Here is a 15,523-nt window from a genome sequence, read left to right as displayed (position 1 = left end):
ACATTTTTAAAAGTTTAATCTCTATGATACTGATCTATTACCATAGAGGTATGTGACTTTTTTTTTACCTTTGTGATCTTGTGACACGGCTGGACTGTTAGTTTCACTCACTGACTTGGAAGATGGCTTAGAGTCAGCATCAGAATGTTCCAGATTAACCACCACATCCTTGGGATGCACAGATTTGTCCTGAGAAGTACACAGCTCTTCTGTACAAATGGAAAAATTGGTAGCAATCGTTTTGAAAGCAAGTGACTTTTATTTTCTTTGGGATAACTGTGAGTTTATATGATCTATATTTTGTTATCCTTTTAATTCAAGTAGCTAGTATGTAGCTTTTTTTTAAAAAAAAAGCTGGTAGTTTTTATTTACAAAGCACCTGTTCAGTAGTAGCAAGAAATAATTTTGGTGCATATAATATACATGACAAACTCATTATCATTCTCAATATGTTTAATTTCCTCAATATTCAACTTAATGTTTTGAATATGCCCATTATTTTGGGAGACAATTAAATGACCCAATCAAGTAAAGGGAACTGTAGAAGTGAGGAGGAAGTGGAAACCCAGTCAACCAAGCCCCTTCTCACATTTGTACACACTGTTTTCCAGCATGCCTCTGGTAAGGCCTAAGTTGGACATAGACAAAATATCAAGTCGGAGAAATAATTTTTGTCCAGATTGAGCTCCCAAAAAAAAGGTTAAGTTCACTATAATGCACGATGATCAAGAAGAAATTAAATTGAACATTTCACTGAAGTAGAAACAAATGAAGCTTTCCTTGCAGGTTTGCTATTGAATTAATAAATGATCACTTATGACGTAATTTACTCTGCCACCATCTGTTGTTGAGTATCTACTTTTGAAAAACTAACTTTAAGCAGCTCGATTCTTGATTATCTAATATTTTCAAAATGATTCTGCATTTATGAACTTAAAGCCCAGAAAATAAAATCATAACATCAGCTTCTTGCCACTCAGCAATGGTACATGACCATTGTTTGCCAAAAACTTGAGTTTTTCCCCTAAAATGGACAAAGTATCAGGTCAAATCTATTTATAATATCAAGATATGTGCAGAGAGTGATACAATTGAGAGACCACTAAAAACAGAAAAGCAAAAAAAGGTAGTCTATTGAAACTTGTCCTTTCAACTCCAGATGATTTGTAAGAAGTCTCTTCCTTGATTCAAAAGCATCGATAATACAAGCATTGTCTTTTCTTATGGAAGACACACTTACCATTCGCAAATTTGAGAGATTGATATGTGTGTATACAAGATCAATATTGAGGCAAGAATGAATAAAGCAGGTTACATAGCAATAGCCATTGAACCTTACTCATGTTCAGGTGCATTCCCTCCTCTCATTTTCTCTAAATGAGGTGATGTATAGCAACTAATCAAAAATTCTTATCAGATCTGTAAACCATGAGCAGGGCAGAAAAAGTGAACCTGCATTTTCAATAGCATGCTGACAGTCAATACTCATTTCCTGATGTACATGTAATCATTTTGCAGTGTTAAATGGATTGCAGATTAAAATCTCACCTTGTGTTTGAAGATGAGAAATATTAAAGCCTTCCTTTAGTCTAATAACAACTACTCCGTATTGATAGTCAAATGCATCACTGCAAAGAAAATATGCATTACAAGAACAATTCTTCAAACAGAAGCAAGAAATAAAACACTTAGCTAATCTTTGTTAAATATTGTCCAAACAAAGCCAAATATGCAAAAAAAATTATACTTTGACATTTAAAGAAAACAAAGGCAGCAAAATGTCACCAGTTTTTGTTAAAATTCAAATAAGTCCCTTTAAAAATATGGGATCATTTTAGAATACTTGAACAAAGGGTTTTTAAAAAGCTGACATTGATTCTAAAGCCACACTAGCTACAGTATATACAATACAATTCCAATATATCTTCACACTTCAGACCTCAGTGGTGCTAGCAAATTTTCCAGGCTATTGGATATTACTCATATTAATATCCCAATGTAAACTTAATTCCCATTATATGGCATTTTGGAGTTGAAGAGATACAGCACAAAAACAGGCACTTCAGCCCAAAAAATCAACGCCAACCATCAACATCCCATTTATGTGAACATGACTTGTATGAACATTTATATGCTTTTTCTTTGGCTTGGCTTCGCGGACGAAGATTTATGGAGGGGGTAAAAAGTCCACGTCAGCTGCAGGCTCGTTTGTGGCTGACAAGTCCGATGCGGGACAGGCAGACACGATTGCAGCGGTTGCAGGGGAAAATTGGTTGGTTGGGGTTGGGTGTTGGGTTTTTCCTCCTTTGCCTTTTGTCAGTGAGGTGGGCTCTGCGGTCTTCTTCAAAGGAGGTTGCTGCCCGCCAAACTGTGAGGCGCCAAGATGCACGGTTTGAGGCGTTATCAGCCCACTGGCGGTGGTCAATGTGGCAGGCACCAAGAGATTTCTTTAGGCAGTCCTTGTACCTTTTCTTTGGTGCACCTCTGTCACGGTGGCCAGTGGAGAGCTCGCCATATAACACGATCTTGGGAAGGCGATGGTCCTCCATTCTGGAGACGTGACCCATCCAGCGCAGCTGGATCTTCAGCAGCGTGGACTCGACGCTGTCGACCTCTGCCATCTCGAGTACTTCGACGTTAGGGATGTAAGCGCTCCAATGGATGTTGAGGATGGAGCAGAGACAACGCGGTGGAAGCGTTCTAGGAGCCGTAGGTGGTGCCGGTAGAGGACCCATGATTCGGAGCCGAACAGGAGTGTGGGTATGACAACGGCTCTGTATACGCTTATCTTTGTGAGGTTTTTCAGTTGGTTGTTTTTCCAGACTCTTTTGTGTAGTCTTCCAAAGGCGCTATTTGCCTTGGCGAGTCTGTTGTCTATCTCATTGTCGATCCTTGCATCTGATGAAATGGTGCAGCCGAGATAGGTAAACTGGTTGACCGTTTTGAGTTTTGTGTGCCCGATGGAGATGTGGGGGGGCTGGTAGTCATGGTGGGGAGCTGGCTGATGGAGGACCTCAGTTTTCTTCAGGCTGACTTCCAGGCCAAACATTTTGGCAGTTTCCGCAAAGCACACTGGGAGAAATTTACAATGATCAACTAACCTGTCAACTCACATCTTTTTGATACGAGAGGAAACATCCAGAGAAGATGCACGGTCACAGGGAGAACATGCAAACTCTGTGTAAACAGCGCCCGAGGTCAGGATTGAACCAGGCCCTTTGAAGCTGTGAAGTGGAAGCACTGCTAGCTGTGCTCCTCATGTTTGTAACGTTTCCTAGTTCTGATGAAAGATCATGCCCCAGAATTTACTGTTCTTCTATCTCTCCCCGCCCACATAATAAATTTGTCAGAGGACCAGGAAAGTATTCAGGGAACACAGGAAATGGACCACTAGGCGAATTTCAAAGGAGCAATGAAACCAGTTATCCTGGTGAACAGATGCTGAATCAGCAATTATGGACCCATTAATTGGATTATTGAAATTTGATTTTACACATGTAACATTCAAATTTTGTGCACCAATTTTTGGGGCAAAATTTAGGGGGTCCAACTATTACATTTGACTGTGATAAATGTTTGCATCTTTTGATGCATTGGGAGCTTGGATGGGTGGCAGGGACCAAGTGGTAAGTTTGCATTTGGCGTATCGGGACCTAGATGGGAGGGTGGCCGGGGCCTAGGCCCGAGTCTTCAGCAGTGGTTCTCAACCTTTTTCTTTCCACTCACATACCACCTTAAGTAATCTCTATGCCATAAGGGCTCTCTAATTAGTCAGGGATTGCTTAAGGTAGTATATGAGAGGGAAGGGAAAGTTGAGAATCACTACTCTAGACCCAAATGTTACTGAAATATTTTCCTTGAGAAAAATGTCATTGGCCCATTTCCTTTGGAGTTATGAAACCGTGCACATGACAAGTCAATTAGGTATGATTAAACAGTGGTTTTCAATTTTTTTCTTTCCACCCACATACCATCTTAAGCAATCCCTGACTAATCAAAGAGCACCTATGGCACACAGATTACTTAAAGTGGTATGTGAGTGAAAAGAAAAAGGTTGAGAACCACTGGTCTGCTGTCAGAGCAATGGGAGCTCAGAGGGGAGGGCAGTCGGAGCCTAGGCGAGAGCCCCCGAGAGAGCTGTGGGGAGCTTTGGTGGGTGTGTGGCCTGGGCGTAGGCGAGAGTCGACAGATGAGGTGTCAGGAGCTCTGGTGAGCGGGCAATCGGGGATAAAAATAAGGTGGGGGGGGTTTGACTTTTGCACCTGGACAATACCAGATTTTGGGGCCAAAAATTGGGGCTCGACTATTACACGTGCATATACAGTATATCCAATACATAAAATGTTTGCTTTCAACATGTTACTTTACTCCACAGAATGGTAATATATGGTAATTAACTCACTGAATAGCATTTATGTAATTTTCTACATCTTTCATAAGTGCCTGACGCCAATCTTTTTTAAAGCCAAAGACAAGGGTGTTGGGCCTCATTCGACCAAGTCCTACAGCCTGAAGAGAACAAAGCAGAAAGGAAAGTCACTTTTCAATCTGACTGTAGTATTAAACAACACCTCATGTATCAGCACTTGACAGTCTAAATAACAAAAAAAGGAAGATGAGGGAAATGGAAGTTTTTGTATTCTGGTCAAAAGAGTAGTCATATAACTGGAATCCAGTGAGAACATTATACTAAAGGTCATCCCCATTTTACAACCTATGTAATGTACAGCTATCCGCACACATGACCAATTTTTTTTAAAATAAAGGAAAAATATGTAAATATAAAATTTACGCTTTTGGGTGAAAGTAGGGGCCTATCTATGGAAAATAGCACCTATGACAGCAGTGGCTAACCTTTCATGAGAGCTGGCCGCCATGTTGTACTTGGTGAACGACAGAATGGATACAGTGATGTACACCCATTTTGAGATACAATCAGTCAGAACGGAACATGGTTGTAAGTTGAGGACTACCTGTACATCTGAATGTGGCTGCACTTTTTTTGGTTACAATACAAGAAGCCAAGCATTATTTGCACTCATCTTGTACATTTTTGATGCTGAATCGATTTATCATTAACTGGTAGCAGATTTACAGATCAGGTTTTAATGGGTGAATCAACCATCTACCAAACAAGAGAAAATAGTTTTAACATCAATACTGGAAGCAGTCCCCGATATCCAAATTGCCGAAATAGTAGTTCAGCAGAATTTTTACACAGCCATCTACGGTCATGTACATGTTTGGAGCTGCTTATACTTCAACTCATCCAATAAATCCTTGTTGATGTTGTAAATGCATCAAACATGTAACAGTAAAACCCCTGGGATCCAGCATTGATAGGGATTGGTAGATGCTGGATATGTATTTTCCAGTTGCTTAAGACATATTCTTACAAAGTCTAACTAATGCACCTGCATTAATAAACAGTTTAAAAGATAAAAATACTATATTGCACTTACACTGGACAAACTTCACTTTCATGAACAATATATAAACCTTAAAGCATTTTACTTTATTTTCAGTCATATTCTTTGAAGGCATTTAACCGTCACTGCAGGTTCTTCCCCCTCCACGAAGCCGCTCATAAGACAAAACAATAACATTACAGATAATTAACACCCCACCCTGCAAAGTTTACAGAAAAAGCCTCTGACCAGGGAAACTCTTACTAAACAGGAATAAGGAGAGACTTTAAGAGAATCACCCCCAATGGCGATGGCATTAATCAGTTTTTCATCCGGGGTGGCACCTTTATTTAAATAGCTGCTACAAGCAAAGCACAACCAAGGTACTCCGCTGGCTGAATATTTGCTCCCATCTTCTGTGTAACTTCAGTGAACATTTACAATTTTAAATGTGTATATTTTACCTATTTTTTTTTTATTTAATTTCCTCAATTTTTCTACTAGTCGCTTGAATTCAAGATACTAGGGATTTCTCTTCAATGCCCAAAAAGGATTAATTAGCAATATTTTTAATATTTGTGAAGACTTCAAGACCCATCCAACTGTTTATTGAGGGGATGGAGAACCAGGACTGACATGGAGCATGCTTAGGTGGAAACCAGAAATCTATTACCAATGCCCTATTAAAATTCCTTCAATATAATGAACAGTAACCACAAATTTGTAAAATTTGTACATGTCTCAGTAATGATACATTCTCTGAGGAATGCTCTCACTGGAGGACAAAAAAACAATGTGGACTGTTGGGGGAAAGAGATGGAGATTACCATAGTAACAATTATAAAGCAGCCAAAATCTTTTTGAATATGTACTAAAACTAAACACCTTTATCATGATCAAAACAATCTGATTTAGGAACTCAACAGGTCAAGCACCATCTGTGGAGAAAAAGAACTGTTAACGTTATAGGCCGAAGCCTCTCGTCAGGACATGCGACTCCTGTTTGATCTGGACGTACTTCATTCTGCTTGTAATAATAACATTTTTCTACAAGGTTAACCAGGGTGCAAATTCATATTCAGTTGGCAGTGAACCATTTGGTGATGGTCTTAGCACTTTCTTGTTGAGACCAAACTCATTTTGAAAATATTTTAAACATCACCATAGATGGCTGGGTTAAATTCCTCTGAACTATTTTAATATTTTCATAAATTTGGATATGGGGGGCTGCTTTCAATATTGGTTTGGTGGTTGATTGATTTACCCACTCAAACTTAGTCTGCAAATATGTTACCAGGCAATGATAAATGGCCTCAGCGACAAAAAAAAATTAATATTCATTCAGAAGCTGAAATGAAAGGAGTCAATGAAGTCCTGAGTGAATGTTAAGAGCACCACAAATTAAACACTCAATATTTATAAATATTATAACTTAAAATCTTGGGTAGCATGTACACAATTTTTCATGCAAGTTCAATACACCAAAGATTGGCAATAGATATTTAGCTTTTTGTTAACCTTCAATTGATTACACACATGCAAGTTGTGGGCAAGCAAAACTGTTCTGTTCTTTCAGATTCCATCATAGTTCCATCCTGATAATAGGGGTATTCAAAAACAATTTACTGGATGTTAATTTAAAAAAAAATCAATAAAACTTACTTGAAGCAAAAACTGTGTTCCTTCACGCAAATCTTCTGCATATACAGGGGCATAGAAGGCTTTCATTTTATTTTTGATTAACCACCGTTGGTACTTGGACTGATCAGTAGAGATTTCCTTCAAAGCTTGTCTACGAGGCCCCTAATAAAATTAAATATTTCATATTGTTGCATTTACATCTTTCTAAAGAATATTTTTGGAATTGGGACCAACAAATTTGAGTTTCTCATGAACTGAGCTGGCTGCAGACCACCAATCACAGCTAAGCAAGCGCTGAAATCCTAACAGATTTCAGAATTCATGCAGGTTACCTCTGCTTTATAAGTGGGATGAGTTCCCATAAGATAGTTTGAATTGTGATGTTTCATATTGCGAAGCCATGTCATCTGCTGTGCACCAGGAAATGTAACCAATTTTATTTATACCTCAAATCTTTGATGAATAATTTGTGAATTCTAGAAGAAGTTTCCATTAATTGAATGCCCACAATGGGGGGGGGGGGGGGGGGGGGGTCACCTGTAGCTGTCAGTGTGAACAAAGTAAAACAAAAATGAATGGAGGCTAAGTCATGAGGGAGAAAGATGGGCAGGAGAGTAGAAGACATCTGGCTGTCTTTAGGGATTGAGTGTTACTTGTAAAATCTCTGCTTATTCAGATAAATTAGATTTTTTACCCTTTTGTTTTATGAAAACCAATAATTTATCATAACAAATGTTTGCCTCATGATAAAAATCTTTGATTCTTGTGAGAAATGGCAAATTAGCTTGAATCAATATAGAATTAAGGAATTAATCATTTCTGAAAGACAGAAAAACAGAGTACAAAGCTAAAGACCGGTCACAATGGGATGGAGAATTAAAAGTTGTTGGTAATAGATGAGAGAGGGGGTACAAATCGAAGGAGCTGAATTATAGCTAGAACATCGGTGAGAGAAAACAATCCAAATGGTGAAAATGTACAATAGAGACAAATTGTTGAAGTCAACATCTCCAAGCAATTATAGATGAAATTGAAGGCACTAAGATACAAAAAGAAGTCTCAATTGAAAATAAGCTTATCTACCAAACTCACCGTGTGAACATGTCCACAGACCACTAGTCCAACATTTTTTGTAAAGCCATGAACAAGATAAAGCAAAGCTGGCCGGGATGTTGGAGCACCCGTCATTAGCAGACATTGGGGCCTAAATGATAATAACCAATTGAAATAAAATCAATATAGAAATATTACATCTCATTAGCTACTGTAACACCAGAATACATACTAAAATTCTAAAGACTACATTCGTCTTCAACTTGCTTTATGGATGCTCTCAGGCTACACCAGTGGTTCTCAACCTTTTTATTTCCATTTACATACCACTTTAAATAATCCCTATGCCATCGATGCTCTGTGATTAGTAAGGGATTGCTTAAGGTGGTATGTGAGTGGGAAGGGAAGGTTGAGAATCATTGCTCCAGACCCAACTGTTGCTGAAATATTTTGCTTGAGAAAAATTGGCATTGGCCCATTTCCTTTGGAGTTATGAAACCGTGCACATAACAAGTCAATTAAGTACGATTAAAACCGTGGTTTTCAAACTTTTTCTTTCCACCCATATACCACCTTAAGCAATCCCTTACTAATCAGAGCATCGATGGCATAGGGAATAATTAAAGTCGTATGTGACTGGGTTACACAATGCTGCACAAATAGCAGCTTCCTTCTCATTTCTTTATAATCATCAAATGTCCTACCTTCAGATGTGTAAATTTATAGCTTGACTTCTTGCACATTTCCACTGCTCTATCATCAGTTACAATGCTTTACTTATCCAAATCCCAAGATTAAATTTCCCACCCCTACAAATCTCTTCCAACCATGCTTCTGATTCGTTTTAATCCTGAAAATACATCTTTATGACAAGCTTCCTGAATGGAATTTTTGTCCAATTTTCTCACACCAAATGCTTGGAGATGCTTTTATAATATTTTGTGTGCCAATGTAAATGTAAAGTATCAATTTGAGATTTAGAAAGTCTTTTACTAATTAAAAGATGAAAGATCACACAACCAAAATTCTTGGACACCAAAGTTACACCTGAAGCAGTATAAAAATTCAATATTAATTCACTTGGCAGCATGACAAACCAGGATACATTATTTTCATATTCTTTCAATACAAGGCTGTTGCCTTTTACTTGGTGAAAATTTTTATTTTTATCTGAATAAGCAAAAAAAGAGTGCAAGAGCATCCAGGAAATTGGGGCCATGCATCTTCTATTCAGCACATAGGTAATCCTTTTCAAACAAACTTCAAGCGTCTTTCTTCATTTTTTTCAAAAAGTCATTATGCTGCAAATACAATATAGATTTTATTAAGATTATTTGGGTTTTAATGAGTAAAGGGAATGGGCACCAAATTTAAAAAAAATCAACCCTCGACCTTTTGAATGATGGCAGATAAGTGCAATATTTTTCACTTCAGTTACAAACTATTCCTTAAATGCTGAAATTTTAATGAGTCTTAATCACCTGAAATTCTTTACATGGTCTTCTACTCCAGCAAGACGAATAGCATGCTGCATGGCAATCAGGTAGGTTAAAGCCTGTGTAGAGGAGCCCCAGTTCACATCTGTGGGAATGAAAAAATATAGAACAATTTAAGTGTTTGCAAGAGGAAGATAATTAATATGTTGGCATTCTAGATGAATTAATTCCTGTAACAAGCCATAATGAAAACTATCAAGTGGGCCAAGATGGAGTGAAGTGACAAGGCCATAGCATCATCTGTGGAATGGTTTCTTCAATAGGTGAATTGAAATGGGTACAGCATCTGAGGTATGCTTTGTTGCATTCCATTACAAGATGCACAAAGTATTTCATAATGGTGGAGGGCAGTGCCACAGGGCAGTAGTCACTGAGATCTGTTATTGTCATCCTCTTGGGAATCAGGATGTGGTGGTTGTCTTGAACCCTGCAGAAATGATGGACTGCTGCAGTGAGATGTTGAAGGCATCTGTAAAGACCTCCATCAATTGCTCTGCACAGTCCTTCAGTTCCTGACCAGATACGATGTCTGGTCTCGCCGTCTTGTTTGGATTCTCCTTGAATAGGGTTCTCCTCTCCTCAGCCGTTACTATGCAGGGGGCCCATTCACCAGGCGGACATGGAGCTTCTGTTGGCATCATCCTGTTCTTCTCATCAAACCGTGCGACAGAAGGTGTTCAGTCTGTCCAGAAGGGAGGCGTCTATTACTGTGTCTGCAGACTTCCTGTTTTACTTCATCAGTTTGTTGCATGCTTACCTACTATCCACCTAAGAGAATAGTATTTCATTCTAACCAGCACAGTCTGCATTTATACAGCACTTAGCATAGCAAAATGTTCTGAGAAGAAACAAGAATGCATTACTACAGAAAGAGATGCTAGGTTTAAGAACTATTTTGAAAGAGCAAGACATACAAGTTTAGAATCATGTTAAGGATGCAATTCCACATGAGCTCTGACAGAATTGGACATCTGGATGAGATGAAAATTGGTAGTCTTAGTGACGTTTGTCAAAACATGGTCCAATGATCATTTCACCTCCAATTTTCAACATCAAGCAGTTGCTTGGGTGAGGTGGGTAATTAATAAATCCAACCAAAGACTATGGAACGTTCTGAGTATTTTGTTTACAGAAATGTATGTTCTTACAAATACTGGACTTTGGATGAACAGCTGCTCTATAATAAATTCCATCTTACCCAATATTTTTCACTCAGTTGTTGGAATAGCAATTTCTGAATGCTGCCATCCTTGATACAGATAACTGTTTGCAATTACATTGCTGGGACAGGAAGGCAAGCAAAAGGGGACATATGATGGAAATAGGCAAAGTGAGAGGGGAGGGATTAAAGAAAAAAAGATTTCAGCGAATGCAACCCAATTCCCATTGACGACGTGAACTGAGGCATTCGGCAAACAAGCTAATTCACCCTCCACTTTAACAACATCTGTTGCTCATTATCCCTCTGAGTGCACCTAACCTCATGATGCAGAAAACAAACTGACTCAAGGAAAAGTATAAGCCCAGTGGTGCTCAACATTAAAATACAATTTTTTTGGCAAGCTACAGAACAGTCAACCTGTTAGACTGGTGTACCAATAATTTTAATCACATCAAATATTTGGAGATATGAATTTCTAATTTTAATTGTCCTGTCCTGTGAGTAACATCCTTTAAATTAAGTGTTCAGAGTACATGCCAGTTAATTGATCTTTTACAAAATCCTGGTTCAAGTCAAATCAACTTTATTTATCACTCATACAATGCTCACTTGGTAGAATGAGATAGTGTTTCTTCAGGGACATGGAGCATATTTACATTGAGGTTAGGAAAGCAGTTAACACATTAAAATATTATGGTACTAAGACGTATACACTGAAAGTCCATGGTACACTATCCACATCTGTTCTGGGAGTTCAGGAGCTTGACGGCTTGGGGGAAAAAAAGTGGTTTCCCACTCTGGGCACAAGGGGCCTGAATGCTACAGTATGTCCTGCCAGGAGTGAAAACAGTTTACATGTGGGACGTATGGAGTCTTTCACAATGTTTGGCTTCCGTCTGCGTCTGTTTCAAGTACTTTTCCCTTCAAAATATTTGCACAACAGATGATAGTTGCTAACCACATGTGATGAACCACTGATTAACAATGCAAGTTGCATGATAGTGCAATGCCACACCTCACTTCATCCGTCAAGCGTAGTGGTTCTCCAATGCTCTTTTATGCTGACTTCACTATCCTCTGCAGGGTCTTAGGTCTGAGATGGTACAGCTTCCAAACGAGGTGGTGATACAGTTGAACTGGATGCTCTCTGTAGAATTCACTGAGGATGGAGGGTGGGAGATGGACTTACTTCAGCCTTCGCAGGAAGTAGAGGCACTGCTGGGTTTCCTTGGCTAAGGGACCAGGAGAGATTCTTTGCCAGGTGCACTCCAAGGAACTTAATACTCTTAACAACTTCAACAATAGGGTCTTCAATGGTCAGGGGAGTATGATCTCCCTGGGCTCTCCTGAAGTCGACAACTATCTCTTGTTTTTTTTTTACATTCAGATACAGGTTGTTTACTATGCACCAGTTTGTTAGTGTTTGCACTTCATCTCTGTATGCTGCGTCCTTGATCTTAATGTCAAGGCCCACCACTGTCATGTCGTCAGCGAACTTAATGATGTGGTTTGAGTTATATTTGGCTGTACAATCGTGGGTCAGCAGATTAAGCAACAGTGGACTGAGCATGCAGCTCTTGGGGGCCCCCTAGTGCTTAGTGTCATGGCCTTGGAGGTGCTGCTACCAATCCGGACTGCCAGAGGTCTCCCTGTCAGGAAGTCAAGAATCCAATTTCAGAGGGAGGTGTTTAGTCCCAGCAGGCCCAACTTCCTAATCTGGTACTGAGGTATGATTGTGTTAAATGCCGAACTGAAGTCAATAAACAGCATTCAAACATGTAAGTCTTTTATTTTCCAGATGTAGGGCGGTGGCGATAGCATTAGAGTGGTTGATATATTTGCAAACTGCAGGGGGTTCAGTGAGGAGGGCAGCAGGTGCTTGAAGCACTTTATGACGATGGACATGAGTGCAACAGAGCGGAAATCATTGAGGCAGGACACAGACGTCTTTTTTGGCACAGGGACAATGTCATAAAGAATGGGAGACAGACATTGATTTCACAGCTTCGGAGGTACTCATCTAAATCTCGAAGGATTACTTTGCTTGCACTTAAAATAAACGTCCACAGGAAAAGCAAGAAGTGATTTATTTCTTATTTTAGTCAAAGACCAAGTTGAAAAATAAGTTTAAAAGAACAATTCTATCTATTCAACACTTAGAACTACGATTCCCACAACCTAAATCTGCAACTTATTCTTTCTCTTTAAACTACAAACAAAAAAAAAAGCTGTTTCTACATTTTCCCAAAATGGTTTCAGTTTGTCAGATTGGTCAGGAAAGAGCTACATGACGTTTGTACATTGTTTCCAGAGGGAGAAAAGAAACTATGAAGAACTCTGGTTTTTCTCTGAACATGTGTTTGACAGTGATTAAAATAAATAAAAGAAACAGAAGAGATTTTCTTTCAGAATAACTTTGCACATATTGCCAGTCATATAAACTCGCCATTATGATAAGAAAATGTCATATTCCAGAAAGTTGATGATTCTATTTACTTTACAATTTCTACACACATTGGCAACGTCGTTTTCAAGATAAAAACACTTTCAGCATATTTTTACATTTAAATGACCGGTACTGTTTCAAGTATTTTTCCCTTCAGATTCTCAAAATATTTGCACAACAGATGATAGTTGCTAACCACATGTGATAAACCATCAAGAACCACTGATTAACAATGCAAGTTGCACGATAGTGCAATGCCACACCTCACTTCATCCCTTATATTTGCTGACGTCTTAAAACTGCTGACAATTACTGAAAGTAATCTGGATTTCCCTACAGGTCACGCATTGATTCATGACATCCAAACAATATTACCAAGGCCCTTTTATTCAAGCCTCTGCCCTCTTTCTTGCCAGTCCCATTGAGGGGTTACACCTGAAACATTGTATTTCACAGATACTGCCTGACCCGCTGAGTTCCTCCAGTATTTTGTGTGTTGTTCCAGTTTTCCAGCATTTGCAGTCTTTCCTGTCAGCCTCCACTTTGTTCCACTGCAAAGTAGATACAAGCTGTGCCATCTCTGAAGTTTTCCTCCTCTTTTCAATTGGAGTTCCATGAGAGCTTCTCTCACTGCTCCCTTTCTTTGATGCCTGCTGTTGGCTCTACAACCAGTCTCACTTATCTACTGTCCTCTCCTATCTCAGTGCATCTTCCTTAGCTTACCCCACTTCTTATCCCTTTGCCCACCCATCTGTATTCACCCATCACATACAAGCTTGTGGTCTTTCTCTCCTCCCCACCCCCCCTCATTTTCTTCTAGATTCTGCCCCTTTTCTTTCCAATCCTACAGAAGGGTTTTGGCCAAAAACGTTCACTATCTATTGCCTTCTATGTTGCTTGTCCTGCTGGGTTGCTCAGCATTTTGTGTGTTGCAAACAATATTACCATCTAGCTAGTTCTCACAATTATTTCCAAAAGGGACACAGATCTTTGTTTTTACTTATTCTCTACCAACACATTATTATTTTTATTTAATCAAATAACCCATTTGCATCAAAACATGGAGTTGATTCATCCAATGTTCAAGAAATACACAATTCATCCTTATGGATATTAAATGACAACATTTTAAAATCAGAATGATGAAACCAAAAAATAAAACTATAAAGTGCAAGGTGAGTTTTTGTCTGTGGCAGGCTACCAGAAATGCAGCAAAAAGTTCAATATGTCCTTATGAAAACATTTTCCAAACTATTTGATTTTAAGTATTCAGTAAGATTGAGTTTTCTGAAGCAATGTACCAAGAAATCTACTTAGAAACTGTCATAATATAGCCTTGCGGATTTAACATAGAATTCACTCATTTCAGATATTCAGCCATTCCAGCTTGATATCTTATTTTCAACTCTTTTTACTTTTCTCTCTTCCATCTTGTTATATTCATGTTACAATTACCTTTAATCAAACCTCACTCATGAGCAATTTACTACCCTTGTTCTACAGCATTGAAACTTGAGAGGAGAGGTTGAATGACCATCAGACCTTTTCTTCCAAACTCACACTTGTTCTGAAAATCATTTTCTAACTTTACCAGTTCTTATGACCAGTCATTAATCCAAACTCAAATTTTATTTCTTTTTCCATTGGACATTAACTGATCTGCATTTTATTCCTAATATTTACCCACAATAATTATCTGGAATTACAGTTGTAGAATGTGGAATATTTTAACAGTAGACTATGGTTTAGAAGCAATGTCTTTGGTGTCTGTTTGCTTTAGTAAGAAATGTGATTGAACCAGTGTTTCTAAAATAAATTGGGAGTTTAAGTAATTATGCATGGAGCCCAGTTTTTTCATCTTCTGTTACAGGATACATCAAATTACACAGTTACCATGAGCAGTCATCCGACAACACTATAAATCATTTATTAAGCTTACAAGCTACAAAATAGAAATAAAGGAAATGGATGAAAAAGATGTGTCTAATCTTAGCAGGTTGAAACATGAATGTGGCAAAAAGACAGCAAATTATGAAAAGTAATCAAATATAAACACTGGACAGACAACAACTACCTGCAGACAGTAACAAAATGACCACACTTTTGTAGGATCAGATTTTGGTTAAACAATTACTTAAAAAAAAAATCAACAAGAATTGAAACCATCTAATAATATCCGCACTGAAAATCTATATTACATTAAGTTTAGGAGTTTAATCCAAATCTAAAGAACTTTTGTGTTTTGCCTTCCATTTTATTTGTAGACCTTAATATTTTGCGCAGCAATTTTTTGCCTTGAAAGAGATCACCCATTTTT

General features: G+C 38.4%; 1 protein-coding gene across 2 annotated transcripts in view; it reads right to left on the bottom strand.

Annotated features, from left to right (window-relative positions):
* The window catches only part of slc12a2 (solute carrier family 12 member 2), a 171,157-nt gene that overhangs the window by 20,673 nt on the left and 134,961 nt on the right, over positions 1-15,523 (bottom strand). For both annotated transcript variants that reach the window (XM_069927966.1, XM_069927957.1), the window contains exons 15-20: positions 9,584-9,683; positions 8,142-8,253; positions 7,071-7,211; positions 4,403-4,509; positions 1,549-1,628; positions 69-209 (exon numbers count right to left, since the gene is read on the bottom strand). In XM_069927966.1, the coding sequence (XP_069784067.1) occupies positions 69-209; positions 1,549-1,628; positions 4,403-4,509; positions 7,071-7,211; positions 8,142-8,253; positions 9,584-9,683 (681 nt within the window). The remainder of the gene's footprint in view (positions 1-68; positions 210-1,548; positions 1,629-4,402; positions 4,510-7,070; positions 7,212-8,141; positions 8,254-9,583; positions 9,684-15,523) is intronic.

Source organism: Narcine bancroftii, chromosome 1 (genome assembly GCF_036971445.1).
Source record: "Narcine bancroftii isolate sNarBan1 chromosome 1, sNarBan1.hap1, whole genome shotgun sequence".
Lineage (NCBI taxonomy): Eukaryota > Metazoa > Chordata > Chondrichthyes > Torpediniformes > Narcinidae > Narcine > Narcine bancroftii.
Note: the sequence above shows the minus strand (reverse complement) of the source record. Positions and strands in the feature narration are given on the sequence as shown.